This window comes from Onychomys torridus, chromosome 6, assembly GCF_903995425.1.
Source record: "Onychomys torridus chromosome 6, mOncTor1.1, whole genome shotgun sequence".
Lineage (NCBI taxonomy): Eukaryota > Metazoa > Chordata > Mammalia > Rodentia > Cricetidae > Onychomys > Onychomys torridus.
The window spans coordinates 75,625,998-75,653,992 of NC_050448.1; the positions used below are offsets into that span (position 1 = coordinate 75,625,998).

Here is a 27,995-nt window from a genome sequence, read left to right on the forward strand (position 1 = left end):
GAGGAAGTCTGTCCCTGTGGGCCTGGCTTTGAGGTTTCCTATGATAAGATACCACTGAGTATCTCAGTTGACTTCCTGTTGCCTGCAAGATGATGTAGCACTCTCAGCGCCAGGACCACGTCTGCCTGCATGCGGCCATGCTCCCCATCATAATGGACTGAACCTATGAAACTGTAAGCCAGCCCCAATCAAATGTTTTCTTTATAAGAGTTGCCATAGTCATGATGTCTCTTCACAGCAATGAAAACCCTAAGACAGGAGGAACCAACTGTCTTCCTGTCCTAACTGAGCTGCGGACAGGTCCAAAACAAGTTCCAAACCTAAGAAAGGCTGCTGAACCCCAAAACACATCACTGTCCTTAAAAACCAAATAAAGTAGGGCTGGGGTGGTGTGCAGCTCAGCACTAGTGTGTCTGCCTTGCACATGTGAGGCCCAGGGCTGCTAGCACTGAAAATAAAGCTAAATAAATAAATTAAATTAAAAAGCATTATATGCTTATAACCCCAGCTAGTCGAGTCTAGGAGTTGGCAACTCCTTGACATTGCAAAACCCTGGCTCAAAAACAGAACCTGCAGGGCATGGTGGCGTTTCCAGAAAGGACGGTCGTTAGGTTTTGTTGAAGTATAAGCATGAGCGGGGAAGGATGTTAGGAGATGAAGCCTGAGTGGTAGACTCGGGCCGGGTCCTGAGGAATCCTGTGTCTTCCATTCATCAGGTACTTACTGGATAGCTTCTGCACCAGGCCCTGCTTAGACACACAGTGCTCACAATGGGAAAAGATAGGTGATAAACAGGAACAGATGAGTGCATAAAGATACATGAGTGACAGAGAACCACCCTTTGCCCAAGTCTCTATAAGTGGGGACCACAGTACCTGGGGAGACAGCTCAGTCAATGAGGTACTTGCCATGCAAACATGGGGATCTGAGTTCAGATCCCCAGTGCCCATATACAAAGCTTGTACAACGGTAATCTAGTGTGTTTGGGGGTGGGGGAGATGGGGATAGATGGTCAGCTTCAGTCTAGCTAAGTGGTGGGAGACTCTAAACCCCAAAATGTGGAAAGCCATTGATGAAGACATTCAGTATACACTTCTGGCCTCAACACATGCACACATATGAATGCACACCTGAATACATGCACGCTCCCACACAAGAATATGTAGACATACATACACCACATACACATACACATTGCACATGTAGAAAATGGGAAAAAATTGGACCGTGATTGGCACTCTGTCCCAACCCTCACCCCTGAGCCATGGTAAGGTTCGGATGAACCAGTACACAGTATTCACAACAGTACCTGGCATGTGGTGTATCGCAGGTAACATTTGAGGTGGGATACTTCTAGAATAAACCTAACCATAATCAGTCACTTTGCAAGGCTCACAAAAGACTTTCCAAATGGGTAACTATTTTCCATTTCTACCCCTTGGCAAAAAGGTGGTTCCCAGGGCCTTCGGGCCTGAGCCCACTCCTGAGTCTACTTCCCTTCTGTGGTTTCCATCTTTATTCCTAGTGACTGAACTTTTAAAAATGAATCCAGCTCATTACCTCAATTTGCCAAGCTTTCTTCCACATGGCTCCTTCGCTCCTTCCTTCCTTCCTTCCTTCTTTCCTTCCTTCCTTTCCTTCCTCTTTCTTTCTTTTTCTTTCTCTTTTTAAACAAACACAACCTGTGGTTCCATGGATAATTCTTTTTTTAATATTTATTTTTATTTTATGTATATGAATATTTTGTCTACATGTATATCTGTATACTATGTGTATGTCTGGTGTCTGTAGAGGCCAAAAGAAGGTATAGGAGCCCCTGGATCTAGAGTTACACAGTTGTGAGAAGGTATGTAGGTGCTGGGAATCAAACCTGGGTCCTCTGGAAGAGCAGCCACCGCTCTTAACCACTGGGCCATCTTTCCAGTCCTGTGAATCAGAATTCGTCAGTGGCTGCTTATCATATATGGCAAAACTATCTCCCCTACACTGTGGCCACCCTGGTCCAAGCTACCACCTCTCATCACTGTTATTGAAATAACTCCCTCACTGGTTTCTTGGCTTTCCACCCACTACAAAGCAATCTTTTAAAAATATATAGTATATGTTTCCTCAGCGCCAAACTCTCTAGTCATTCTCCCATTTCACCCCAAATCCCTGCTTTGTCTCCTGAACCCATACTCTATTCCTCTCCCTTCACGGTATTCAGCCATGCTCAACTCCTAACAGTTCCTTTAACAGGCCAGAGACCGCCTAACTTCAGGGCTTTGAAAAGCACATTTTTGAAAATTATGCACGCTCACGCGTGTGTGTGTGTGTGTGTGGGGGGGGGCACCCATGGGGGATAGACCCATCAGCCCCCGCTGGATCAGGCAGTTGTGAGCTGCCTACCATGGGTACTGAGAACTGAACTCAGGGACAATGAGCCATTTCTCCAGTCCCAACTTCAGGGCATAGCTCTTTAAGCCTGAACACTAAAGTCATTCACCTTGCTGGTTCTTTAACCAACCTTTCCTGACCCCCTAACATGGTAACCCCCATTTTTATTCACCTCAAAACTTCTCTTGCCAGCGGACACTCATGTATTTTATGCACCATCTGTTCCTGTTTATCGCCTATCTCTTCATTGTGAGCACTGTGTGTCTAAGCAGGGCCTGGTGCAGAAGCTATCCAGGAAGTACCTGATGAATGGAAGACACAGGATTCCTCAGGACCTGGCCCGAGTCTGTAACTCAGGCTTCATCTCCTAACATCTTTACCCGCTCATGCTTATACTTCAACAAAGCCAAACGACCGTCCTTTCTGGAAACGCCACCATGCCCTGTGGAAACCAGGGTCTGCTTCATTGTCTGCTCTGGCTAGCATGCCTTCCCAGCAATCCTCTTGCCAAGAGAAGGCTTCAGTCCCACCTTCCCCTCGGTGAGGCATCCCCCTCTCCTGGGATCACTCACACACTCCTTCCTCAAATTCTATGACAAACTTGGACAAGTATCTGGATGGAAGCTATGTCACCGTACCACTGGGAAAAGAAATAGTAGAAGCAGTTGCCTGAAAGAGCAGATTTTAATCCGAAAACCTCTAAGCCTGAGCCATGTCATGCATGCAAGAACCAGGGTGTCCTCTCATCCGAGCATACGGAGATCCAAGATTTTGGTAGCAGAATTTCAACTTGCCAGCAGCAATCTGGTATTTAGTACAGATTCCCCTTAATATTGTTAAATAGCGGCAAACGATACTTAAAAATAAATATAACTTGTAAAAGGGAAGGCATATGGCTTTTCTCAAATCAAGAAGAATATCTCAGAGCCACACTTGCCAATTTTTGTCACAACCTTTGGTAACAGCTGATAACAGAGAAAGAGGAAAAGACAAGCTTCCTCCAAGTTTCCAAGTGCTACCAGTGTTTCGAATCAAGAGTCCTAAGCATTTCTGATCCAAAACAATGTTACCAGAACTCCTCATAAAAAGGTCTTTGATACCTGGCAGTGGTGGCGCACGCCTTTAATCCCAGCCCTCGGGAGGCAGAGGCGGGCAGATCTCGTGAGGCTGAGGCCAATCTGGCCACCTCGCTCCATCCTCAAAGGGCATGTAAAGGCGGAAGGAGAAAATCCACTCCACAGGCTGTCCTCTGACCTCCACCTGCCTGCTGGGGCACATGACACAAGACAGGAGGGCGCACAGTCATAATCAATGTTTTCTTTTGTTTTTAATAAAAAATTTTTTAAAAACGAAGGTTTCATGTGTTTCCCAGGGTCAGTAAAAGAACCCTTTATATGAAAGCCATCAAAGTTTTGTTTGGTTTGTTTTCCAGTCCAGGCTGGCCTCAGTCCCTTGAATTCTGGGAGCAAGCGCTTGTGAGACCATACCCACCGGAAACCATTTTTTCTACTAACTTCAAAAGCACTACAGAAGATTAGCGGGTAGAGTGCTTGTTTAACAGGCTTGAAGTTCTGAGTTCAATCCCCAGCACTGAATAAATTGAGCCTGCAGACAGAAGGGTCAGAAGTTCAAGGCCATCCTCAGCTCCACAGCCAAGTAAGCCTAGACTACAGAAGAGCCTGCCTCAAAGAATAAAATACTATCAAGAATATTATCATGTTGCATTACAAAAATCCACCTGATAAAGCCCACCAAAGTTTAGTTTTTTTAAAAAAAACAACACCCAAAAAGAATAACAATAAAACAAACAAAACAGAATTGTAGGACAACTGTATCTTCATATTCCAGGAAACATAAACTACACAGATATCTTTGACCTTCTGGGCCACTTATGATAGTCTCAGAACATTTTAAACCCTCAAGAAAAAGGGTGCTTTATTCGAGGATGTGAAGAAGGCGTCTACACCAAATGAGTTCCAATCTCCATGGCTAAGAACCCTGCACTTGCTGTGACAACCTGCTCAGCTTAGACCCCTGAGGTAAGCTGCACACCCTTGAGCCTCCGTACCCATTGCCTTTGGATTCTTGGTTGAACAGGGTCCAAGGATGGAATTCTGAGTGCTTGTGAGAAAACCCCAAGACAACAAGGTAAGAGTCTTGTGACCCCAGTTTCTTCAAAACCTGGAATTGTTCTTGGGATGTGTTTTCATGCGCCTCTTAACTGTAGCAGATAGGGTCGAGTTTACTCCAGATTACTCATTACTGCTTGCTAATAATTAAATGCCTCTATGAAACAAACATGCTTTTCGTCATGTGTGGCTTGTCCTTGGTGTTGTACACTTTCTCGTGTGATTCTTCTTAACCCTCAGGATATAAATTGTCTGAGGCTGTGGAAAAAGTTAGCTATTGCATGAGCCATTAGTCTGCCTCATTTTTAGGCTCCATTCTCCCAGGTCCCACTCCAATTACAGCAGTAAACAGAATCACATTTAAATGTTTTTCTTAAGTCTGTAGGGGAAAAAAATCACTTAATACAACCACTACTAACTTCATCTGTCATTATTCCAACTTATAAGTCATCTTCCCCCCCAAAAAAGAAAAATACAATTCATGTTTCTTTTTCTATCCTGCCTTGAAGGAACATCAGTATTAAATACGACTATGAAAATCATTTAGCTTAAATTTCAAATAATTATCTCCTTTTGGACTTCCCATGCTGCCTTGTAAGCTTTGTTTTTTTTTTTTTTTAATCTTATTTCAAGGTTCTCTTTGCACTTGTCCGTGTATTTCATTGTAAATTGCTTTGAACATTTGTTTGGGGGGGGGGGTGTGGGGGTAAGTAGGCATAAATCTAAAAAGTGGGTAACTCAGATTTGCCCTTGTTCTGTTTCTGGTATAATAGAGTAGTGTAGAACAGAGAGCTGCCTTTGAGAAGCAGCCATGGTAGTCAGGTTAAAACTGGAACAGCCTAGATCAATGTCTCCTGAGGGATGAATCAGTCACTGATCCCAATGATGCCCCATGCTTCTTCCGCTCTTTAGAAATATGCCAATTCTCAAGTGGTTTAAGGCCTCAAAATATATGTCTAAACACAGAGGTTCGAACACCTCATGGGGCCAAGAAATAACTCGCAAGTTCAGGGACATACAGAGAGCTAATTTGAAGAGCCAAGATTCTACTTGAGGGGGGGCAGGGGCGGACGGACGGACAGACAGACAGACAGCCAGGAAGTGGCCCTGGCATCATACAGGGCTTCTCCTCTCACACAATGGATATCTTAAAAGACAGATCATGTCCGAGGGCAAGCTAAGTGGCCGGGAGGCTAATCCCAGAAGGAAAACCAACAGGTTAGACCATGTGTGCTCCCAGCTCTTAGGAGGCTGAAAGAGAAGGATCCCAAGAGTTTGAGGCCAAGCATAGTGAATTCCAGGTCAGCCTGGGCAACAGAGTAAGACCCTGCTTCAAGCAACAAGCTGTTTACCAAGCCAGTTAAGCAGTGTTTTTTTTAAAACCAACTCACAGCATGAGGACGTCAAAACTGCAATTCTGAATCCACAAAGCAAAGTGGGCAGATCTGTTGACTTTTAGCTGTAAGGCCGGGAGGGACCCTCCAGGCTCCTGGCTCAAAAGCAAGGCGGACAAAGGAAGTTGAGGCAGCAGGACTGACATCCAGACCCGCAGCATCCACGCTCCTTGCAGGAGAAAGGGATGCTTCTCGCGCTACTGGTACACCAGGGCAAACATCTGTCTGTCTTCTTGGGGAGAAGATGAAATCATCCAGGGACTGAATGGTTGCTCCATATTTAACTGCAGCTATGGGACAGTCACAACGCTGGAGCCAGGGCTGGAGGTGCGGCTCCATGGGAGGACACCTGCCTGGTAAGTGAAAGGCCCCTGGGATCAATCCCCACTACCCCAAAGATTAAATTAAAATACTGAGCTGGAGAGATGGCTCGGCAGTTAAGAACATGTACTGATCTTGTAAAGGCGCAGAGTTCAGATCCTAACATACACTTCTGGAAAGCTTATAATCGCTTGTAACTCCAGCTCTGGGAGATATGAGGACTTCTTCTGGCCTCTGAGGGCACTTGCACATACATGTGCATACACACATGAACATACATGCATATGCATGAAGAGAGATAGCAATAAACAAAAGTTTTTGAAAAATGAGATGACAGAGCCAAACAGCGAAAAATAAAAGGGAAAAAGCACACAGTAGAGACAGAGCCGAAGGGACGGATATACTGACGCAGACACGGATATTAAAATAACCATGATTTATTAAAGTAGCAAGTAGGATTTTACCTGCTAAACGAGGATCCATTAAAATGGAAGTTTAAATTCTAGAAGTAAAAATACAGTAACTAAGGAGTTCACTAAGTGGTTCTGATAGCAGTTTAGAGGCAGCAGAAAAGCAGTCAGTATATGTAATCCACCTGAACTCCAGGGTGGAAAAAGGATAAAAAAACAAACAGTGGCCGGGCAGCGGTGGCGGCGGTGCATACCTTTAATCCAGCATTTGGAGGCTGACAGGTGGATGGATGTCTGTGAGATCAAGGCCAGCCTGGTCTACAGAGCGAGTTCCAGGACAGCCAGGGCAACACAGAGAAACCCTGCCTCAAAAAACCAAAAGACAAACAAACAAACAAAACCAAAACAAACCAAAAACCAAAAACAACCCAAAAAGGGAGGCTGTGAAATACAAGGGGCACAGTAAGAAGTTTACAAATATGTGTGCCAAAGTCCCAGAAGGTGTGAGAGAGGGTAAATTCTTGAAGCGATAATGGTTAAGATTTTTCTTAGACTGAATGACACTCTGCTGCTGCAAAAGCGAACTATATGACATATCTCAAGCAGGATAAATTCCACGTGCAGCCTGGGAAGAGGCAGAGGAGGGAGCCTCAGCACTTGTGATAACTGCCATTCAAAGGAGACAATGCTCGGAAAACCATGGAATAGCAGTCTTCAGTGATTTTTAAAACCTAACTACCAACCCAGAGTCCCACATGCAGTAAAAGGGTGTGTGTATGTGTGTGGGGTGGGGTTACTTTTAAGTGAAAAGCAAAATAAATATGCTTTTAACCAATCCACAACAAGAAAGATAATTAATTGGCGTCCAAAAGAAACACTAAATGGAGTTCTTCAAACAGAAATAGCTGGCTCATCTTGAAACCATGAAAACACAAGGAGGCAAGAAGAGAGAAATAACTCTGTGGGTGGCTCTACAGCGTCTGACCAAATAATGTCAGTGACATCTTTTAGATTTCAATCTAGATACTTGATAAAAATATATGAGATCCACAGCATACTAAGTAGTAGTAGGGGGGGGGGGTAGAGTGAATTGGAGCTTAGATGTCAATGACCTGTCCTTACCCCAGAAGTGGTAAAGAGTTCAATGGTAGGGTAGTTCAGTGAGTAAGGACACTTGCCACCGATCCTGATGACCCGAGTTAGATCTGGGGACTGACCTCCACAAACTGTCTCGGACCTTGTGGGCTCACATACACACCACACATTTAATTAAACATTTCATAAACATTCAAACATAATAAAAAGCTTAGCCAATTTCAACTTTTCTGCATTCATTCAGCCAACGGCAAAGGTGGCTGAAACAGTTACCGGTTCCACGTGGAACAATGTGTGTTGTAATCTCTAGGATAACCACAAAGATGAAAGGCTGAGCCTGGGTGCGTCTGAAATCACAGCACATGTGAAGGCAACCTGGGCTACATGAGAGTCTATCTCAGACAACCAAACAATCATCGAGGGTGGGGGGTGGAGAAGGGATAGAAAGCTATCCAAACTTCCACGTGACATCACTGCGGCATCGCTCAGGTGTCGACTTTGTAATGTGCTGTCTGTGTGTCTCTGATATGCCATGCTCTGAGCCGGGCACTGTTTAGGAGACCTCCAGTCCAGCAAACCGACCAGGAGGTAGGTGTTCCCAGCCTGTCACAGACTAGGAGGAAGCTGGATGAAGAGCACCAGACAGCTTAAGTGAGGAACAGAGTCCCCACCCCAGCTGCATACACACTGAGCTATCCAGCAACCACAAGCTGGGTTGGTTCTGCCTCTGTTGGCTCGGCTTGCTCTGAGGGAAGGAGAGAAACAGCTGGACATTCCTTCTGAAATATTTCATATTCCCCAATGGCAACATGAAGCAGGTGGGTAACAAAGCAACAGAAAAATGTGTCGTGAAGAGGACAGTTCTACTAAGTAGGTAGGTGAGAAATGAAGGGTCAGGGGTTGGCGAGATGGCTCACTGGTTAGCACTCTTACAGGTCTGAAGTTTGGTTCCCAACACCCACAGTGGGTGGCTCACAAGCACCTGTAACTCTAGCTCCAGGGCACCTGACTCCTTCTTCTGGACTCCAGGGGCACCCACACAAACGTGTGCATACACATACACATCAATAAAAACAATTTAAAATCAAAAAATAATCTCAAGTTTCTTTACTTTTTTCCCCCACCTATGCTCACTTTGTTTTGGAAGTGATGGCAGCTCTAACACACAAACACACACACAGACACACACACACACACACACACAGACAGACACACAGACACACACACACACACACACACACACACACACACACCACATGCGCACACACAGTAGAAAGGTAATGCAAGCCGTATCTCAAAGTCCACTCAGAAGGGTGCCTGGATGCCCTAGGCTCTGACATCTCAGCAGCAGACAGTTTTAACAATGGAGAGCTGACTTTCCAGATTACCATTTTGCTCCCTTTAGACTAGTCAAGAAAGTAATTAGATGCCTTCAGGTTGGCTGTATCTGGAATAGCTTCAGAGAGGCAGGAAACGCCAGGCAAGGCTTTCAAGGTAAACAACCACACATGCCACGTGTGCGTCGGTAAGTTCCCCCTGATAGCCACGGGAAATAATTTTATTTCTCAGGTTATCACCAACATTATTCTAAATCAAGACCTGCAGAGTGTGGCCTAGCTACAAAGCATTCTTGCAATCTGTCCTTATTATTGCTCAAATTTTTATCATCTGGCTTTCAGATTGGAGCCATTTGTAAGGTATATATCGGCTGCTATGACGACAGTGGTACCGGCAAAGCTGAGCCCTGAAATGAGAAGCTCATGGTGCCTCTGTTATCAAAGACACTGGAACGGTTCTTCCCCAGCCGCCCTTGCGGGAGCCCAGGAGCCCACGGAATCCGGCAAGGATGTCCCAGAGAAGCACCAACTTACAAACCTTACAGTGAATGCCTCTGCCGGGGTTCCTGCCTCAGTAAATGAAAATCCTTTGTCTCCCTAAGTCTGCCTCTGAGAGACCTGGCATGGAGGGAGCATGCCAATGTTCATCCAGACAGTCCCTAAGTGATGGGACTCTGCAATGTACACATTAAACAAGTTACAGCCAGCAGAGAATGTGACTTTAAAGTCACACATGGCCAGTACTTCAAAAAATGCCATCCCAAAGCAAATACGGTTCTACTAGAATGAGCCTTTAAATCAGCTAAGACCTCACCACGGTGGTGTGACCATGCAATGTCTCCTCTGTGCTCATGTGTCTCAACTCAATGGTGGGCTCTGGAGGGTGGTGGAGTCTTTCAGAGGTGGAGCCTCACTGCAAGTATAGTCTGGCTCTCCTTCCTTGCCTGCTCTTTACTTCTTGTTCCACCGAGAAGTGAGATGGTGAAGAGCAGCAGATGCACACTTTCCGGCCACCGTACCACCCACCATCACATCAACCGAATCAGTGACCCAACGGCCCTCCTCTCTTGAAAGTGCTTCCTGTTGGCATTTGGTCACACAATCAAAATGACCAATGTACTCTAGACACTAGACAATGTACCAAGATACACTAGACAAATATAAATGATTAATTCAATAAACAACCACAGTGCAAGAAGCCCCTGTGCTCGGCCACAGGCCCATGGGGCGAGCCTGAAGTCTTGAGGGGTACGCAGCATAATGAAGGGAAATGATAGCAAGTGCTGTGGGGTTCCAAACTACAAAAGCAAAGCAGAGCGGAGAGCATTCCCATCCGCAGGGTGTGGTGAAGCGGGCTTCGGGCAGGGTCATTATTCCAACTGGACCTTTGAGAAGGGGCGGGGTGAATGAGGAGGCTGAGCAGACACACGCAAGAAGAAGGTGGCTAAGATAAGGGTAGTGGCCTGAACAAAGACCTATGTATGTGTAGAGTGTGTACCCGGAGCAGATGTGGGAGCCCGTGGCTTACACCAGGTCCTCTCCTCTGTAGACTAAGAAGAGAGTCAAAGCCACGGGGAAGATCAACCAGGGGGGCACTCTCTGCTGCACTGAAGGACTGTGCTGAGAGAAGGCAACGGGAACCTATTAGCCAGCAAAAACTATTTCCCCAAGGAAACACTAGAAAGCCAGTGAGGTTCAGACAGGTTGACATGTCCACTAGGCAGCTGCAAGGGGTGGAGTGACCAGCAGGCCACAGTGATGAAGTGAGGTGGTCCAGTTAAACCTAATTCTCTCAACATCTGCACGATAGCCCCCAGGTCTGCAGTCCTTTCCATCCACAAGTCTCTCGGCCTTCAGACGACGTTCCCTGGGTCATTCAGAGGAAATGGACGTGGCTGTCAGGAGACTGTAACCACCTGAACTAGAACTAATGGGTTCTTCACAGTCACTGCGTCCACTGCCTAGGTGGCCATGACCTTCTGCATCACAGACAACCATGGTAAGGAAGACTGTCAGGGATGGAGGACCACCGCAGCCGGGGAACAAACTCTCGGGCCACATCTCACAGCCTGGGTTACTGAACTCAACCTGACAGTGCTTCTGGTTCTGGGGCCTTGGAGAGACTGTGGCAGGCCGAAGCCACATAAATCTTTAATGCTACATTACGCAACAGTGGGGTTTGGATTGTGTCACCTCGGCGAAGCTCAAACTACATTTTCCAGAATCCTCTTCTCTCTGTAACTCCAGATTAGAGCTGAACGAGACAGGCTCCATGTGAGAGCTGAGCAGTGGGAGAGAAGCTGCAGGCCACCTGCTCTGGCGTCCTCACGTGACAAGCAGGGAGACAGAGCAGAAGCGACCCTGAGCCCAGCTTGCCCTTCCTTTTTCTCTCCTGTTTCTTCCCAGATGTTGCTCTTATGGACCCCATGAATCCCCCCCCCCCACAAACCACTGGGTACTTGGATGTAAGCTCAGAAGTAAACAGTGAGGTGGAGACCCTTCAGATCCCCACAACGGTCCCTCTGGAGACTCCACACTGCTGGGTTCCAGATTCCTCCACAGTCCTCAACTTGTCCACCCACCCAAGCACTGGATGGCCAATCAGCGACTGGCTCCCGACCTTCCAACTCCCCTTTGAGACTCCAGCTCTTCCCAACGTAGTTGTGTGAACTCTAACTCCTATCCTATAATATTCATCATGGCTCCACTTCCCTGCTGGAACTTACCCAAGTGTTGAGTAGACATCTACACCCTAAGGACTCAGAACCAAGCAGAACCGCCTGACGGAGAGCTGCTCTCTACAGTTTGCACACTGTGTTCACGTGATTTAATACTCACCCTGGAGAGGGTTAAATAAGGCAACTGAGGTTCCAAAGAGTCACATGACCAAATGATAAGTTTTACGAGAGAGAGAGAGAGAGAGAGAGAGAGAGAGAGAGAGAGAGAGAGAGATGGAGATGTAAAAATACCACTTCGAGGCAATCTGTACCATTGACTAAACAGAATAACCCATAAACACAAGATGCTTTAAAATGATTCTCTGTCCATGGACCACAGACGGAAAAGGCTGGAGCACCATCTACCCACAAGGATTAGTTCAGCACATTCTACAAAATTAACAGCTGCCAGGGGCCCAGGCACTGCCTAGCATCCCTTGCTACTCAGCCATTCTCCATCCTCTCCACGTACACACTGGCCGGCTTTGCCTGCCAAGTTCGGTGTGAACACCTGCTCTTCCTCTGAGCTGCGTGTTTAAAGAGAACGGGAGAGTGCCCAGCTTAAACCTGCAAACAGGCATGAAAGACACCTGAGCTGATTCTAGGGCAACGCTCCCCCACTTACTACTTGGTTAGCTTTTTTGTCTTACTGTTTCTTAAACCAGTCTCTCCTCTTTCTGCCTTGTATGTCCCTCCTCCCCAGCAAGACCTAGAACCTGTTCTTGAGGTTCAAAGACTTTGCCAGGTACTGTGGGTGGCATGGGGTCTATGCCAGCTTCCCGGATGAGGCGCAGTAAAGGGCTGAGTGTGACTGTTTATCATGTAAGGAATTAAATGGAAAGACTCTGTGTTTGTCTGCATGGCTTTTAAAGAAAAGATTACATCAATGAGCTAGGAATAAAAATGCCTTGCCTTCACAAACTCTTTACGGCATACCTATTGTGTATAGAGCCATATAAATTAATAGGATCCCTGTTGCTTGATGAACAGGACAGCTTGGGCCAGAGGAATCCTGCAATAAGTATCAAGTAATTAAAGGAACAGAGGGACCTAAAGCATTTCAGGTGATGTGTGGGACTCTTCTCAGTCATATGACATTTTCTCATAAAGCCCAAGCTCAGAAACCATGAGACCAAGTCACCAAAAAATAAGTATAAATAAGTAAATTTAAAATAAAAATCTATGATGTTTTCAGTTAGTTTATGATTTTGTGTTGGACCAACATGCATGGCTCTTCTTGGCTGTATACAACACACACCCTGCCTACAAGTCATTATTTCAGCTGCAAGCTTTGGATTGGATGGGATGGGACACACCTGTAATTCTAACACTTGGGAGATCGAGACAGAAAGACTGTAAGTTCAAGGCCAGTCTGAGATATTTAAGGTGTTCAGGACCAGCCTGGGCTAAATAGGGAACCTTGTCCAAACAAAACAAACAAACAAACAAACAAACAAGAAACCCACACACAAAACAAAAAAGCTAAGAAGCGTTTATAAACCAGGGTATTTCTCTCCCCACATTCTTCCATCTGCTTGGAGAACCCATCTCTTCTCAGCCAGACAAAACCTACTGAATAGCATTACTTAATGAGCGTAAATAAATGAGTCCACACTGCTGAAGCCCCCGTGCCGCCCCCCCCTCCCGGGGAGAATTCAGAAAGTGGCTGCAGAGAACCGCCCACCCATCAGCATTCCAGGCTTGAAGCCGTCTGTCTCCCACCTCAATGGTTGTGAGGCCCAGAGGGACAGATGGCACACCACATCCCCAGCCCAGCTCGATGACGTAGTAACTGTGGTCACTCTTACATCCACAAGTTCCTGGAATTTCAAAGGAATATTGGACCTTTGGTTCCTCATCCGGGAAGGTTAATAGGAGTATTTAATCTCATTAATTTTAGAAACGGTCCCTCACTAAGACATTTTCAACCAAGCTCTTGGCTGAGCTCATCACAGAAAGTGAAGGGCACCTGTCTGGAGCAAGTAGGACACATGGCAGAGTCAATGAGATGGGTTACAAGCACCACAGCAAGTGACATCCTGTCAGTCTCAGTGTTCTCCACACCAACTCCCCACCATGGCATAGCACTCGTCTTTGAGACAGCAGCAGCCAACGCCTGGGTGCTTAGAGCCTTAATGAAAGGTTCTCTCCATGGGCATGCCACCAAAGCCTTTAGAATGCATGGACAGATGCAGAAGTAACCCCAGCAGTGATACAAATGGGCAAAGCACACCTGTGTTGTGGACTATTCCTTTACAGGATGGGAAGAAGTGTCACAGTGATTGGTTATTGGAGAATCTTATTTTAAGGTGTGTTACTTTTGTTTATGTTGTATTTGTTTAACTCTGTGAAGCTGTGTTACTGTGCCTGTGTAGAACACCTGATAGCCTAATAAAGAACTGAACGGCCAATAGCAAGGCAGGAGAAAGGATAGGCAGGGCTGGCAGGCAGAGAGAATATATAGAAGGAGAAATCTGGGAAGAAGAATAGCCAGAGAAGGAGGAGGACCCAGGGACAAGCCACCCAGCTACACAGCAATCCATGGAGTAAGAGTAAAATCTACAGAAGTAAGAGAATGGGAAAAGGCCAGAGGCAAAAGGTATATGGGATAATTTAAAGAAAGCTGGCAAGAAACAAGCCAAGCTAAGGCCAGACATTCATAATGAAGACTAAGCTTCCATGTGTGATTTATTTGGGAGCTGGGTGGCGGCCCCCTAAAAAAGCAGAAAACAAACAACAACAATTGGTTTAATAAAAGCTGAATGGCCAATAGCTAGGCAAGAAGAGGTTAGGCAAGACTTTCAGACAGAGAGGAAAGACAAGGAGATGAATCTAGGTGGGGGATACCTGCGGGGCATGGAGGAGAGGTAAAAGCCATGAGCCACGTGGGGCAGCATGTAGGTTGATAGAAATTGGTTATTTTAAGTTATAAGACCTAGTTATAAACAAGCCTAAGCTAAAGCTGAGCTTTCATAATTAATAAGATGTCTCTGGTTTTTTTTTTTGTTTGGTTTGTTTGTTTTTGTTTTTTGTGAGCTGTGGGGCCCAAAGAAAAATCCAGCTACACACCTGCTTTCTTAGCCTTTCTGCAAAAGCACCTCTACCTGAAGTAGCAGAACGCTCCACAACTTCCTTGACGGTTTCTAAACTTTCAGTCTTTAATGACCCTTGGCCATTTCTCCAACGCCACCTCTCCTCCCATGGATGTCAAACCTGTCAGTTAAGGAGTCAGGGGACTCTGTCTATGTCCTTATGTGCCCCAGGTTCTAGAATAATGACTGGCACAGGGTAGATAATAAATAAGGGGTTTGAATGAGGCAGACAGTGAGATGTGGCACAGGCTGCAGGCAGCGGCCTCACTGCCCTACCCTGAGACGTGGCTTGGAGCTGGCTGCTTGCTTCAACAGCGATGACAAGCAGACGGCTATGGTTGGAACCAATCAAGCCACAAGGTGCTGGAAGCAAGCACTGGGGTGAAGGGAGTCTCTTCTCTTCACTGTGGATATCAGGATGAGGCTTGGGGAGGTCGGAGTGGGGGAGATGCTGTTGTTAGGGCGGGAGAGGCTACACCAACCCCACAAAGGGAGGAAGAGGAAGGGGTGGGGACAGTGAAGGGACAATACTGACAATCTAAGAGTGGTGTGTCTTACACACAAGCCGCCAAGAGAACAGAGGCGATCCACGGGAAGGATGGAGACTTTCTCACTGTGTGTGTGTGTGTGTGTGTGTGTGTGTGTGTGTGTGTGTGTAGTGCTGGGGAATCCTCTCTGTTGGTTGGTTTTTTCACCATGAGTAGACTCTATTTTTCCTCTTCTACAAGTTTTTGTTTTAGAGATCAAGTCGCAAGCAATTCTTCCTAAATACTATAGTAATAACAAAAACAGATCACACACACACAGAGAGACACAAAAGACAGCAAAACTAGCTGTGTCTGTGACCTCAGCTACTCAAAAGGCTGAGGCAGGAAGATCCCAAGTTCAAGGTCCACTTAGGTCACAGTGTGAGTTAGAGACCAGCCTCGGTAAGGTAAGGGCACCCTGTCTCAAAATCAGAAGGCAGGGAACTGGTGGCTAGGGATACAGCTCAGTGGTAGGGTGCTTTCTTAGTGTGGGTGAAGTCTGAGGTTCAATTTCCAATACAAAATCAAAGACAGACAGGGCTCGTGTGTGTGTGTGTGTGTGTGTGTGTGTGTGTGTGTACCATATGAATACTATGTAATAGTCACATAAACCTGAGATACTTTCAAAGCATACAAGTACATCCAAGCATACAAAGACTCATGCCACTACATACTTAGATGAGCAAGAAGCCTCTCTGCCTCTGTGACCCTCCAGGGATGCCCAAAAAGAGGAACTTTCCTATTTACTTATGCACCAGGCACCACACTGCACTTCCTGGGACTCATACCGATGTTTCAGATAAACCTGTTTGTGGGATAAATCGTTATTAAAGTGGGACTCCAACAAATAAGCTACGCGACTACATAAACCTTGTTTCCGTAGAAAACTAACTAACGTCCCAGCCTTCGTCTCCTCGGGTGATAGTCCTCTGAAGAAACGCTGTGTTAAACGACCTAAGGGGAACATCAGTAATTGTTTGGTGAGCTGTTTTCCTTGTAAGAAACAACCAAAAATAGGCTTATGACTTGACTTATCACCTTCATTTAACAGGCTTGCTTCCTGGAAGCCCCAGAAGACTTCACATGCCGTGTGTGTGCATGTGGCTCAGGATGCTCTGTGGGCGCTGGTGATGCTGCCAACACCTTTCAGGGTGACTTTGCATACACAGTCTTCCTCTCCACCCACTCCCCTTCCCAGAATTTAATATCCACAGCCCCTGAGGTCTCTTACTTTCTCAGCTTAAGTCAGCTAATCCCTAAATGGGATGCCAACTGGACACATTCATCTCCTCCCGGTGGTCATTTTCTTTACCTGAACATCTCTCCACTCTCTGGCCCACCTGCTCCATGACACTGTTCCATAACAGCCCCTGGCCACAGTTACACCCCTTTAATTCTGATGGCCATATGCACAGCCATCTAATAACTAATTCGCTCAGACCCTTAGAATCACCTAGGATCCACCCCTCTGCTCAGTTACAACTGGCTCCATTTCTTCTTGGAGCTGTGTTTAATTCCTCTGTAATGTGTCACGGTGTCAGGAACATGGTAAATATTCCCCGGTGCTGCTGAGGGAAAGCAGGAATGCCTTGTATTGCAGAGGAGACCAGCAGTCAGGCACAAATCACGTGTTCCTTCTAGAGGCACAGCTGTGCCCACTGACTAACATGACAAAGTATCCGCCATGTACCCGGCCCTGGGTCAGGCATCATCGTCTTAACTTGGATTTACAGTATGGATTTCTCAATCAAGGATGACAGACTGTAATGTCTTCTAATAAATAAAAAACATTTGGATGTGCCAGCTTTCAGAAAAATGGAAAAATGAATAGCTGTGCCAAGTGCTTTTTTTTTTTTTTTTAAGCTCCTCACTGCAATATAAGCTAAGAGGCAACACCCTGGATCAACACCAAGTCCAACGTCACCCCTGGTCATCCTGGAAGACAATGCATTTAGAAAGCAAGGCTGACCCCATCACCTCTAGAGTAGGACAAAGTAGCAAGCTATTAGCACACAGACTTCACTCCTAAAGGGGGCTCTCTTTGTCAATATCAGCACACAAAACAAGAGAGACAGCATGGCTGGACTCAGCGAGCTGCACCCCAAAGCAGCCAGGGAAGACTGGGTAACAGCCAAGACGCATCAAGTCAGAGGCCAGAAGCACAGGCTCCTCCCCGTATCTCACAGGCCTTCTAGGACGCCTCCCTCAGTGGGTTGGCACCTAGCAATAATCTTGAACCCTCCCCTTTCAGACCAAGGGAGAAGGAAAACCCTCAGGAACCCCAGGGCTCATGTGGAAGGAGGAAGGGGGTGTCAAATCCAGAACAGTGTCAGCGTTCGGACGCATCTAAACACCTGTATCCCTTCTTGCTGTATGGACATGGTGACACATGCTTGCAACCCTTGGGGGGGGGAGGGGCTGACACAAGGACACCATGCATGTGAAGCCAGCATGGGCAGGAGCAGGCAGGGAAGCAGAGAGTGGTAAAGGGGAGAGGGGAGAGGGGAGAGGGGGATACACAAGGACAGGGCACCAGCTGGGTAAGCGCACAGGCGCAGCACTGTCCGGTAGGGCAGAGCTATCAATCAGGCTCTGTAGGAGACCCAAAGGATAAAGGTAGAAGAAAACACAAGTTACATTTCAGAAGGTTGGGACTTAATCACATAATCTCCACCTACTAACACTGAATATCCTCAATCAAATCTTACAGCACCAACACATAAAAGGGCAGTAATACAATTAACAGTCAGCCACTTTCTAATGCTATATGGGTTTTTACCATTTCTGTGATTTCTTTTTCCCCACTAGAAATCGGTCTGGAAGCCCAGTTAACCTGGGGATGAGGACCCCAGAACCCTAGAGAGCCTAGAAAGAGATCCCATTTCACAGCACAGGAAATGAGCTGGGAGGAGGGCCAGTGGCTGCTACACTACACAGACAGAAGAGCAGACAATAGCCAGAGCCCTTGGTGGCACCAACCAGTGACCAGCCCCAGGCCAGGCAAGCGAGACTCAACACCCAGGCATGGGCTGCAGACTTGAGCAAGGCTGGGAAAGATGGCAACCAGCCAGCAAAGCCAGGGCCAACCAAGAGGTCCATATGGCCAACAGCGGGAGTCAGCATGCTTAAAGAAGTCTGGAGATGGAAGGGGAGCCCTTCAGGACCAGCTAAACTAATCCTTTTCACAGGGGCTAAGAGCTACTCAGCAATTCGTTCAAGGTCAAGAAACTAGTGAGGAGAAGGAATGAGGCCAGGATCCGAGCCTCGGGTCTTAAAAGACAGTGAGACGATTGTTAGCACACGCTAGCTACTTGGATCAACTCCTCCTCATGTGTAGAGATCCATTTGACTGATGTGTGAGTTTGTTTCAACAGCTGTCACTTAGAATGTGACCCTGGGCAATTTATTTCACTGTGCCTCGGTTCCCCACCTACCCAGTGAGGTTGATGACAGGACCCATCTGATGCGGTTACAAAGCCTATTCAACAAGTCAATACATGGAAAGTGTAAAGCCTGGCCCACACTAAACACTATACAGAGGCGAGAAGGGATTTCCTAGAGAATTCTTATATTGGTTGCTACCCAGCCCCAGCTTATCACAGTTACCAGTTTTCACCATTTTCCCCACCACACCGGGAACTGGGGCTTCTAAAAAGTTGCATGGCTCTTGCCTACGTATCTGAGGCCCACCCTAGTCTGATATTGAAGCTAAACTGACTGAAACAGCAGGAAGACTGATGAAATGCTTCCTTGACAACTGGCTGCCCCATCTATTGCCCCACACGCTTCTATACTGGAGCTTCTAGATTCTGGACCCTCAAATCCCGTGCCGAGTCACCACGCCTTGAAGTCTCAGTCACCTGTCTGTCCTGCTTGCTCTCCTTGTCCAACCTTCCCTGTGATGTTCTCAGCGGCTCCCTCAAGTCCTTGGTCCCCCTTCCTTCTAACCTCATTTCATGGAAAGGCATGATGTCATCCCTCCTACGTGCCAAATTTGGTGGATTAAACACAAAACCAAGCTGGCCGTTTCCACTGCATGCCCACACTAACCCCATCGTTCCTTGCTAACTGAATACCTCCCACATCCACAAAGCCCACCTCTGACCCACTCCTACCACTGCCGTGACCTCTGCCCCAGGTGCTCACTGAGAAAGCCAGGCTGCCATATATTCTGTGTGCTAAGCATCCTCACAGACCAGGACTTCCCACTCATTAGTGTGCAGTTGAGCCTCCTAGGAATATGTTCAAATGCAGACTCAGATTCAGCAGATTAGACTGGGTCTGAAGAGTCCCCCAGGGAGCTGCTGTGGTCCCAGACAACACTAGCGATGTATATGTATTAACTGGAATGCTTGCGTTTCAAAGATAAATTTTACATACTGATGATAATCCTACAAGAGAGGCATTCTTCCCATTTCCCAGAGATGCAAAGTGAGGTTCAAAGCAGTAAAGAAACTTGCCTACGGTCCACAGTCCAGGAGGCATGGCTCAGGGAAAGGCTGGTTCCAAAAACCTAAACCCAATTATATTTTCTCCATGTAAGTTATTTTCAACTGGGAGTTGGGGTGGGATGGGAAGGGTACTGGGTACAGAAATAGTTTTTAGATCATACATGTAATCATTTGTCTGTAACAAGTTACTGAAGCCTTCTTAGGTAATATAGACAGAAAAGAGATGGGTTATACAATGGCACAGATGGGCTGGGCATGTGGCTCAGTGGTAGAGCATGCCCAAAGCCTTGGGTGTGATGCCCAGTACCACAAACACTTTTCTTTCTTTCTTTTAAAATAATTTTTTCAAAAACTCACCCAAGGGAGCTAAATGAGATGCCTCAGTAAGCTGAGGACTTGCTATACAGTCACAAAGACCTGAGTTTGATTCCTAGCACGCATGTAAAAAGTCAGGTGTGATGCACATTAGTAATACCAGCACTAGTGTGGTGAAGATAGGTTAATCCCTGGGGCTTTCAGGCCAGCAAGCCTCACATGCATGCATGCATGTGCACACACGCACACGTGCACACACCCACAGACATACAAATAACTGTCAGGGAGTGAGGTTAATTCTACTGATCCAGACGTTAGATAATACCCAAGAACTCTAGACATGCAGAGAAGAAAGAAAAAACCGTACAGAAAACTCCCTGCAATGTCTGGGGACTGTGGGTTTCAAAGGCTGAGGACTTCAGGAACCATGTTCCACACTAAACCACTCCTCACAAATTCTGCCTGTTCCTCTCCCAACTCTTCCTGGACCATGCACAGCCAAGAACATGCGTCGGGCTCCAACTTCACTGTGCCTGTTCTCTGGAGTCCACCTAGGACTCAGTCATGCTTACTCCTCTCTCTGGTTGGCTTCCCAGGTGCCTCTCCCACATACTAGTGTCCCCTGGATCACATTGAACAGATGCCACCTCCACAGTAGTCTACTTGTCGCTCCTTGAGAGGGCCAGTGACAGCCCGTGTCAAGGATGTCCTCCCTGACCCATTGACTCCTCAGCATTTGTTTCCAAACCCACCTTGACTGTGTAGTCCAACTTCAGGGTCCCAACCCAAGGACAGCCTTTCGGGAGCTGCATGCACAGGCGAGAACGTCCACGCGGGGCCCACGTTTGTCCCTCTCTATCCTGGTTTGCAGTAGCACTCTCCACCCCCACTCCCTCTTTAGCATGCTCCCACTCACCTCCGCTTCCCTCCCAAGGGGACGCGCTCATCGCTCTTTTCCCAACCCTCGGATGACTTCTTCTAGAACTTCCCCTTCTGATCTGCTGTCAAACCAGCTCTTGGACCCACTTTCTGTGAAGGTCCTAACCTCACAGCTAGTACACTTGGTGTCACCATGTCAGGGAGACCTGAATTTGCCCTGCTCTGGTCACTTCAGAGTCCCCCAGCACTCAAGATGCTGACCTGTGTAACTGACTGGTCACAGGATCTGCCACTAAGCTGCTTAGCTCCTTCCTTCCCTTTCTTCTTCTGCTTCTCCTGCCCCCCAAAGTCTCCCTATACAACCCAGGCTAGCCCTGAACCTTCTGCTTCTGTCTCTACAAAGCTGGGATTAGCAGCAGACACCATCAAACCTGACTCCATTTCCATCTTCAAATAGCTCATCCTGAGGCAGGGATAGGAGTGCTGAGGTTCACTATGTGAAAGCAATATCCACTAGCCTTCCTCACTGCATTCAGCAATGATACTATCTACAAGGTTCAAGGGCTTAGAGACAGCCTTTGACGGGCTCCCAGGGCTGGCCACCAGAATACAGCTACACCTACAACCCACACGAAACGGACAGGGACCCCCCACCCCAGCCCACAGGCTGCGAAGTAAAGGCCTACTCCAGCTTTAAGTAAGAACAAGGAAGAACCATTTCCAAGGCATCCTTGGCTCATGGTTGCTTTTAAGGTCTGAGATGTAACCTCTCTGTCTGCAAAGTGCTTCTGTGTCATTTGGATTCCATGGCAGCACACATCCTGCAACAAACCTTGAACCTGTGAGCATGGATGCTCTTTAACGTTCTCAGCCAGCTTCACCCAAGATAGAGCAGCACCTGATGTTACCAGGTCCCTCGATCCCCTGAAACCTTCCAACTGATGCCAACGCTTCCACGTTCCTGCTTACAGAGGTGTAAAAGACACTGCAGGTAGAGCATCAAGGAATGTCATGCTTAAACTTGAATCGTGCCACTTAGCAAACCATGATCCAGCACAAACACTCAGGGAGCACTGAGAGACATCAGCATTCAAAGAACAGAAATACACACTTCTATTGTCTTTTTGTCTCCTGGAAATCACACTGTTGGGATGTGACAGCATTTGCCACTGGGTCTGAGTCTGCTGCCTCCCAAAGACTAAAACTGCTGTGTGGATGTGTTGGTGGGGGGTAGTCCAAGATCTAAAAAAAAAAAAACCTAAAAAACAAAAAAACAAAACACAAAAAACACCGACTGTGCCAACTCCAGCACTTCGCCTTTTCCAGAAGATAAATTATTTAGAATTTTTTGCCAGTTCGAGTTATTTTCCCAAAGCAGAGTCAAATGGCCTAGCAGCTCTGCCTTAAAGAAACTATTGCAATTAAACCAAACAGCTATGAACTGGTCCTGACAGCTTCCACCAACTTCATTTGATAAAGTGAGACGCAGACACACTCCGACAGACAAGCCCACACTTTATTCACTGCCAGACGCTGCGCCAATACGTAAGTATAGATTCAGCTATAGGGAGAGAAATCAGCTCATCAGCTCATCACTACTACCAAATAGCCATAAAAAAGCCACCTAGCCCAACTGCCTTGTAAGGAATATCACCAACAGCTACAGCTCCTATCCAGCAGGCTAATAAGAATAATTATAGCCAGGGCAAGCATTCATCAGCTTGGCAGATACAGGAATTCTGTTAACAAGGCTGAAATAAGTGCCAAGGAATCTCTGAAGACCACAGCACTTCAAAGCCTGTTTAAGCTAGAGGGATTCACGCGTGGTTCTCCTGTGAGCTTTCCTCCTTATCCAGTGCCCTGCGGAGCAGCAAGCTTCACATCAGCCCCATTCCTCTGAGCAGGCAGGAGGACCTGCACAGGCTGCAGACTGTCACATCCGAGAGGTGCATGCTGACACCACTACTCCCTTCTGGATTGCACCTGGGCCCTGCACACCCCAATCCTATTTTTAATTACTGCTTTGTTTTCTAGCCATGATCATCTTTTCTTCATCTAAATGAATCTCAGTCTGCAGCATAATGGGCATGGTGAACCATGGTCAGGTGATCCTTAGCATAGACAGGATGGAGTTTGGCCACGATTGAACATGTTATTCCACTATTCTGGGCACCTAGTTCCTCATCTAGAAGATGACAATAACTGAGCCTTTCCCAAGATTTGATGACTGACAGAGAGTATCCAAGAGCCTGACTCTAAAGTGATAGCTACTGGTGCTCTGTGCCTTTCAGGTTGCAAAGCCCTCACAGATGGCCACCAGAAAAGAACAAGGCTGGGGATGTGGCTCAATAGCAGAGTGTACAGGTCCTGGTTTCATTCTCTAGTACCACCAAAAAAGGACTTAGTTTATCTGGTACCATGCATCCTCTATAATTAACAAGGACTACTTGGTGTCCCTCCAAATTCCAAATCCATCCTTCCGTTTTCTACAGTGGCTGGCAGATGGCTGCCAGGCTCCTCTGTGTTTTTCAGCTTCCCTTGCAGCTAGTGTGACACAGAACTAAATTGTCTCCAATGGAATATGCACAGAAATGATATCACTTCCAAGCTTGGCCTATGAAGTATCTATTACAATATCCAAGCTGCTTTCCTCCTTTGAGGGGCTGGAAAAGCGAGCATAAAAAATATAGTGATCTTAAAAACCAGGAGCTAAAGGGGTCACCAACCGGGGACCAGAAGAACATCAAGGAAACAAGAGCCCACCCAAGTTTTCCCTCAGAAGCACCCCCTGGCCACTGTTACAGGAAAAAAAAAAAGTCCTATTGTTTGAGTCACTGTGCTAGGTAGGAGTGGGAGTGTATCTGTGAAGGCAGTTTAACCTGCTAATTAACATAATACTCTTTTACAGCAATTGAGTTTGAAAATGTGGATGTGATGCTTTTGTCACTTAAAAGCTATTTCAGTGGATTTGCAATTTTTTTTTAAGCTATAGAGAATATATTAATCACTCTCCACCATCTCTAGGTCTGATGCTGCACACCAGGTAAGGACTTAGCCGGCCCCTCCTGTTAGTCTCGCCCAGCAAACTCTTCATGGCTGCCTACTTACAGGTGTTCAGGTGGTCAAACGCTCCCTGTGTGTTAGACAGCCTATTGTTAAGAGAATAGAAAGAGAGCAAGACCAATGGGGTCCCTGCTCCTGGGCGATAACCAGGTGGAGATGTAAGACCCAAGACAGACAGTGACATTCAGTGTCAGGAACAGAAGCCATGACATAAAACACAGGCTGCCTGGCCACCCCCAGGGAGCCAACAATTCACAGCCCAGACTAGTTCACACAGCACACAGAGTCTCCAGCACCTCCCCCTAGGCCACCCCACCCGCAAACCCAATCATCTCATCCTCCTCCCATCCCATTACATGGAACTCAGGTGCCATTTCTGAAGGAGCAACACACTTCACTCACCCACACTTTCTGCTTTTCCCCAGAGCCTGCGATGCTCTTCTAGCCTTCCTTTCAAAAATTCTAATTATCCTCAAGGCTCAGCTCAAATGTCACCTCTTCAGCAAAAGCAACCCCAACCCAAGTCAAAATGAATCCCCCTCCTCCCTGCTTCTCCCCAGTGCCGGGCTAGTGTTGTTTTTATCACCTGATGACTCAGCCCAGTCAAATACTCAATGAGGCGCTGTACCCTGGCCATTTGCTGGGGGACCCCCAATACTCAACACACTGTCACGGAGAGAGTAGGCACTTAAGAAACGGCATGTCGAATAAGGGATGAAAGACTGACCCAGACAAGGAGCAGAGACTGAGCAGTTCCGGCTTGGTCCTGGTGGGTGGGCTTAGTAAGAAAGCTTCAAGAGGGAAAAGACTTCTGGGAAAATGGAGATACACCCGGAAGAGGCCAGGAGGAGGGCTAGAAGACTCAACAGAGTCCATGAATGTTAGCAAACAGGTGCTTAGAATAAAATAGCTGAAGCAGAAAGAGTAGGGAAGCGAGCACAGAGGCGTCTCCTGGTAGGAAAATCACAAGAGCTCAGTGCACACAGGCCAGAGCCCCCAAATCATCCATCAGAAACATGGTCACCTTAGAAGGGAGCTGGAGGAAAATGTCAACATGAGGGATCAGAAGTTATCTTGGTGGGGCTCCTCCAGGACCTTGGCTAAGACGGAGTGTGGAATGAGTGAGATGTGGGGCTCCCTCAGAAGGTGGACACAGTGTGACCCTGTGCTTGGGAAAAGCTACAAAACAAAGGGCCAGGGTACAGGTGGAGGTCACGGAACAGACGATCACCAAGCAAGTAGCAGTGACATCAAGATTCTATCCTGGGAGCAAGACCTGAGGGAAGATGATCGTGCTTACCAACACACTCCATGTCCAGATTCAGTGTATCTGGAGAATGGTGGAACACTGGGAGGCTGCCTCCGGGGTCAGATGGAAGCTGCACCCAGTGAGGTGCCAAGGGGGCAGTCTGCAGGCAGCACATCAATAGTTCAGAGAATTGTTGGTGAACCCGCACTAGCCAAAATTCCTTATGTCTCATCAAGGTTGGATGCATGAGTACACTACCATGATTTCCCTAAGCTGTGCCTTTTTTCCTGTGTCATTGGCTATGGTTTGTTTGTTTATTTGTTTAGAATGAGAAACGGAATCCAGAGCCTAGCAAAGCTACACAAGCCCTCTTCCATAGAGCTACAACCCCAACACGCTCAAGGGCATTCTTTTTAAACTTCTCCCTCATGCTACCCTCTTAACTGGTTCATACACAGACTGCAAACTGACCACTCTAGGAAAAGTCATTCACATAAACCACAAAGTGAGTAGCAGATGGGGGTGGTGCCCTGCACAATCTGTGCAGCCATAGGCCATGGCCCTGCTTGACCCAGACACATAAGCCAATTAAATGGTGTGGACCATCCCCAGCAATGTGCAACAAATACACAACTTACAAGGGCAGATGCCTAGCAGGGGAAAACATGGATCAGAAACCACAGAGGACCACGGATGCCTTCTGTACATGGGCTGTGGCTGAAGAATTGTGGCTAGATGAGTTCTTGGAGGGAGTCATTTCCAGAAAAGCCCTCAGAGGTAAAGTATCACACTAGCAGCTAGAAAGGCTAGTTTGCAGGCAGCCAGGACTCATGGGGGCTGGGACAGTAAAGTCCTAATGCCAGGGGGAAGGGGGTGGTGGAGGCAGGCCTCCACTGGGACCCTCAGGCCACCAGAAGTGCAGTAATTTAGCCTATATGCAGCTGAGGCCTGGCTGGGATAGACAACACACAACACGTGCCCTGCAAAAGACTGAGCTCTGTCTTCTGCAGAGGCTTGGAAGGGAACCTAGGGCTGAGTCTGGAATTCCGCTTGTCCTAGATGACACTGATCACAAGGATCCAACCATATAACCTCACTTGGAGATCTGCCTTCCTGTACCATGGCAGGCACTAAATAAATACATCTCATGGCTGGTTAAGATCACCCTGTGTGTATCTACGTGAAGATGGTGTCTGTGGAAGGAGTGAATGGAAAATGGAGAGAGGGGGGGAAAGCCCAGGAAAGATTCCTAGGGTGGGGGGAGGACATTGGGCCGAACCACGGGAAGGCACCAAGGGTTTCCGGAGGGTAGAAGAGAAAGGGGCAGTAACAAGGGAAGTAACAGGTAGAAAAGTTGGGGAAGCAGGGCTCTCAGGTCTTTGTGTATAAATCAGAGCCTAGTCGGCTTCAGGAAAAGCTGGAAGGAAACACTGAGGCAGATCTAGCCACAACTAAAATGACGGGGACGGTACACGATTGTCACTGTAACGCTCTGGGCCACCCCAGTGACCTTCGTGGAAGGAAGTTGGATTCTCTTGCTCCCCAAGAAAAGCAACTCAGCATGGGCTAACGAGTGCAGAGCGATCCGGACCAGCCGCGGCTATGGCGGGGCACAGCAAAGGCTCATATTTCCGCCCAGCCGTGCACGCGGGCCGGGGCCGCCGGCATCTTCCGGGGCCGGGAGTTCAAGGTGAGCCCGGTTCCCGGTGGCCAACAGGTAGAGAGCGCTGTCGGGGAACCGGCCACGGGCCACTCCCCCGGCACACGTGAGGACCCGGCTCGGCCAGGCCGGGCGGCTCCGGGTATTCCGCGCGCGGGCCCAGGAGGATGTGCACCGGGCTCCCGGCGACCGCACACCGTTCCCCGCCCGGCCGGCGACCCCGCACTCCGGAGCCGGGTCTCCCGGGAGCCGCCCCGGGCACCCCGGGTGCCCCAGGCCCCGTGCTGCAGCCGCGCCCCCACCTCCAGGACCCCGCGCCCCGCCGCGCCCCACGCGCACTCACCCAGCGACAGGAGCGCCAGCAGCAGGGGCCTCGGCGCCGGGCGCCCCATGCTCGGCCGGCGGGAGCGACTCTCCGCCTCCTCCTCCTTCCCCGCCGCCGCTCCTCCTCCTCCTCCTCCAGCTCCGGCTGCTCCAGAGTCGGCTGCTCCGCCGGGCCGCGCGCCTGCTCCGCTCTCCCTGCCGGCCGAGCAAGCCCAGCGCCGGCGCGGACGTGCGCACCTGGCTCGGCGCGGCCCTCCGCCTCCTCCCTCCCGCCCTCCGCCAGTCGCCGGGCCCCGGAGCCGGCCCCGCCGATCCCAGGGCACAGCCCGACCGCCTCCCGAAAGCAAAAGGGAAGAGCCGTGGCGTCCGCCCGCCCGCGCCTCCCACTCGGCGCTTTGCCAGCAACAAACACAAACTTTCCCAAGCCCCTCCCCGCTCCAGGTAACGGAGGAGGCGTCGGGGCCACCCGCTTAAAGGGGAGGAGATGCCCGAGCCCACCCAGCCTTCCCCTCGGGTCCCCACTCCTCGAGAAACTTTCCTCCGACCTTTAAAAGTTGGCCTGGAAGACTTGTCTGGAAACCTCATCGACTGGGCCCTATCCCGGGACGTCCGGCATTCCTTTGCTGTGGAATCCCCACGAGTGTCTAGCAGCCAGC

At 48.2% G+C, this 27,995-nt stretch overlaps 1 protein-coding gene across 1 annotated transcript in view; it reads right to left on the reverse strand.

Moving 5' to 3' along the window:
- The window catches only part of Ptgfrn (prostaglandin F2 receptor inhibitor), a 71,241-nt gene extending 43,463 nt beyond the window's left edge, over positions 1-27,778 (reverse strand). Inside the window, exon 1 of the mRNA XM_036190454.1 lies at positions 27,359-27,778. Within this exon, the coding sequence (XP_036046347.1) occupies positions 27,359-27,407 (49 nt within the window). The 5' untranslated portion in view covers positions 27,408-27,778. The remainder of the gene's footprint in view (positions 1-27,358) is intronic.
- Positions 27,779-27,995: the final 217 nt, after the last annotated feature.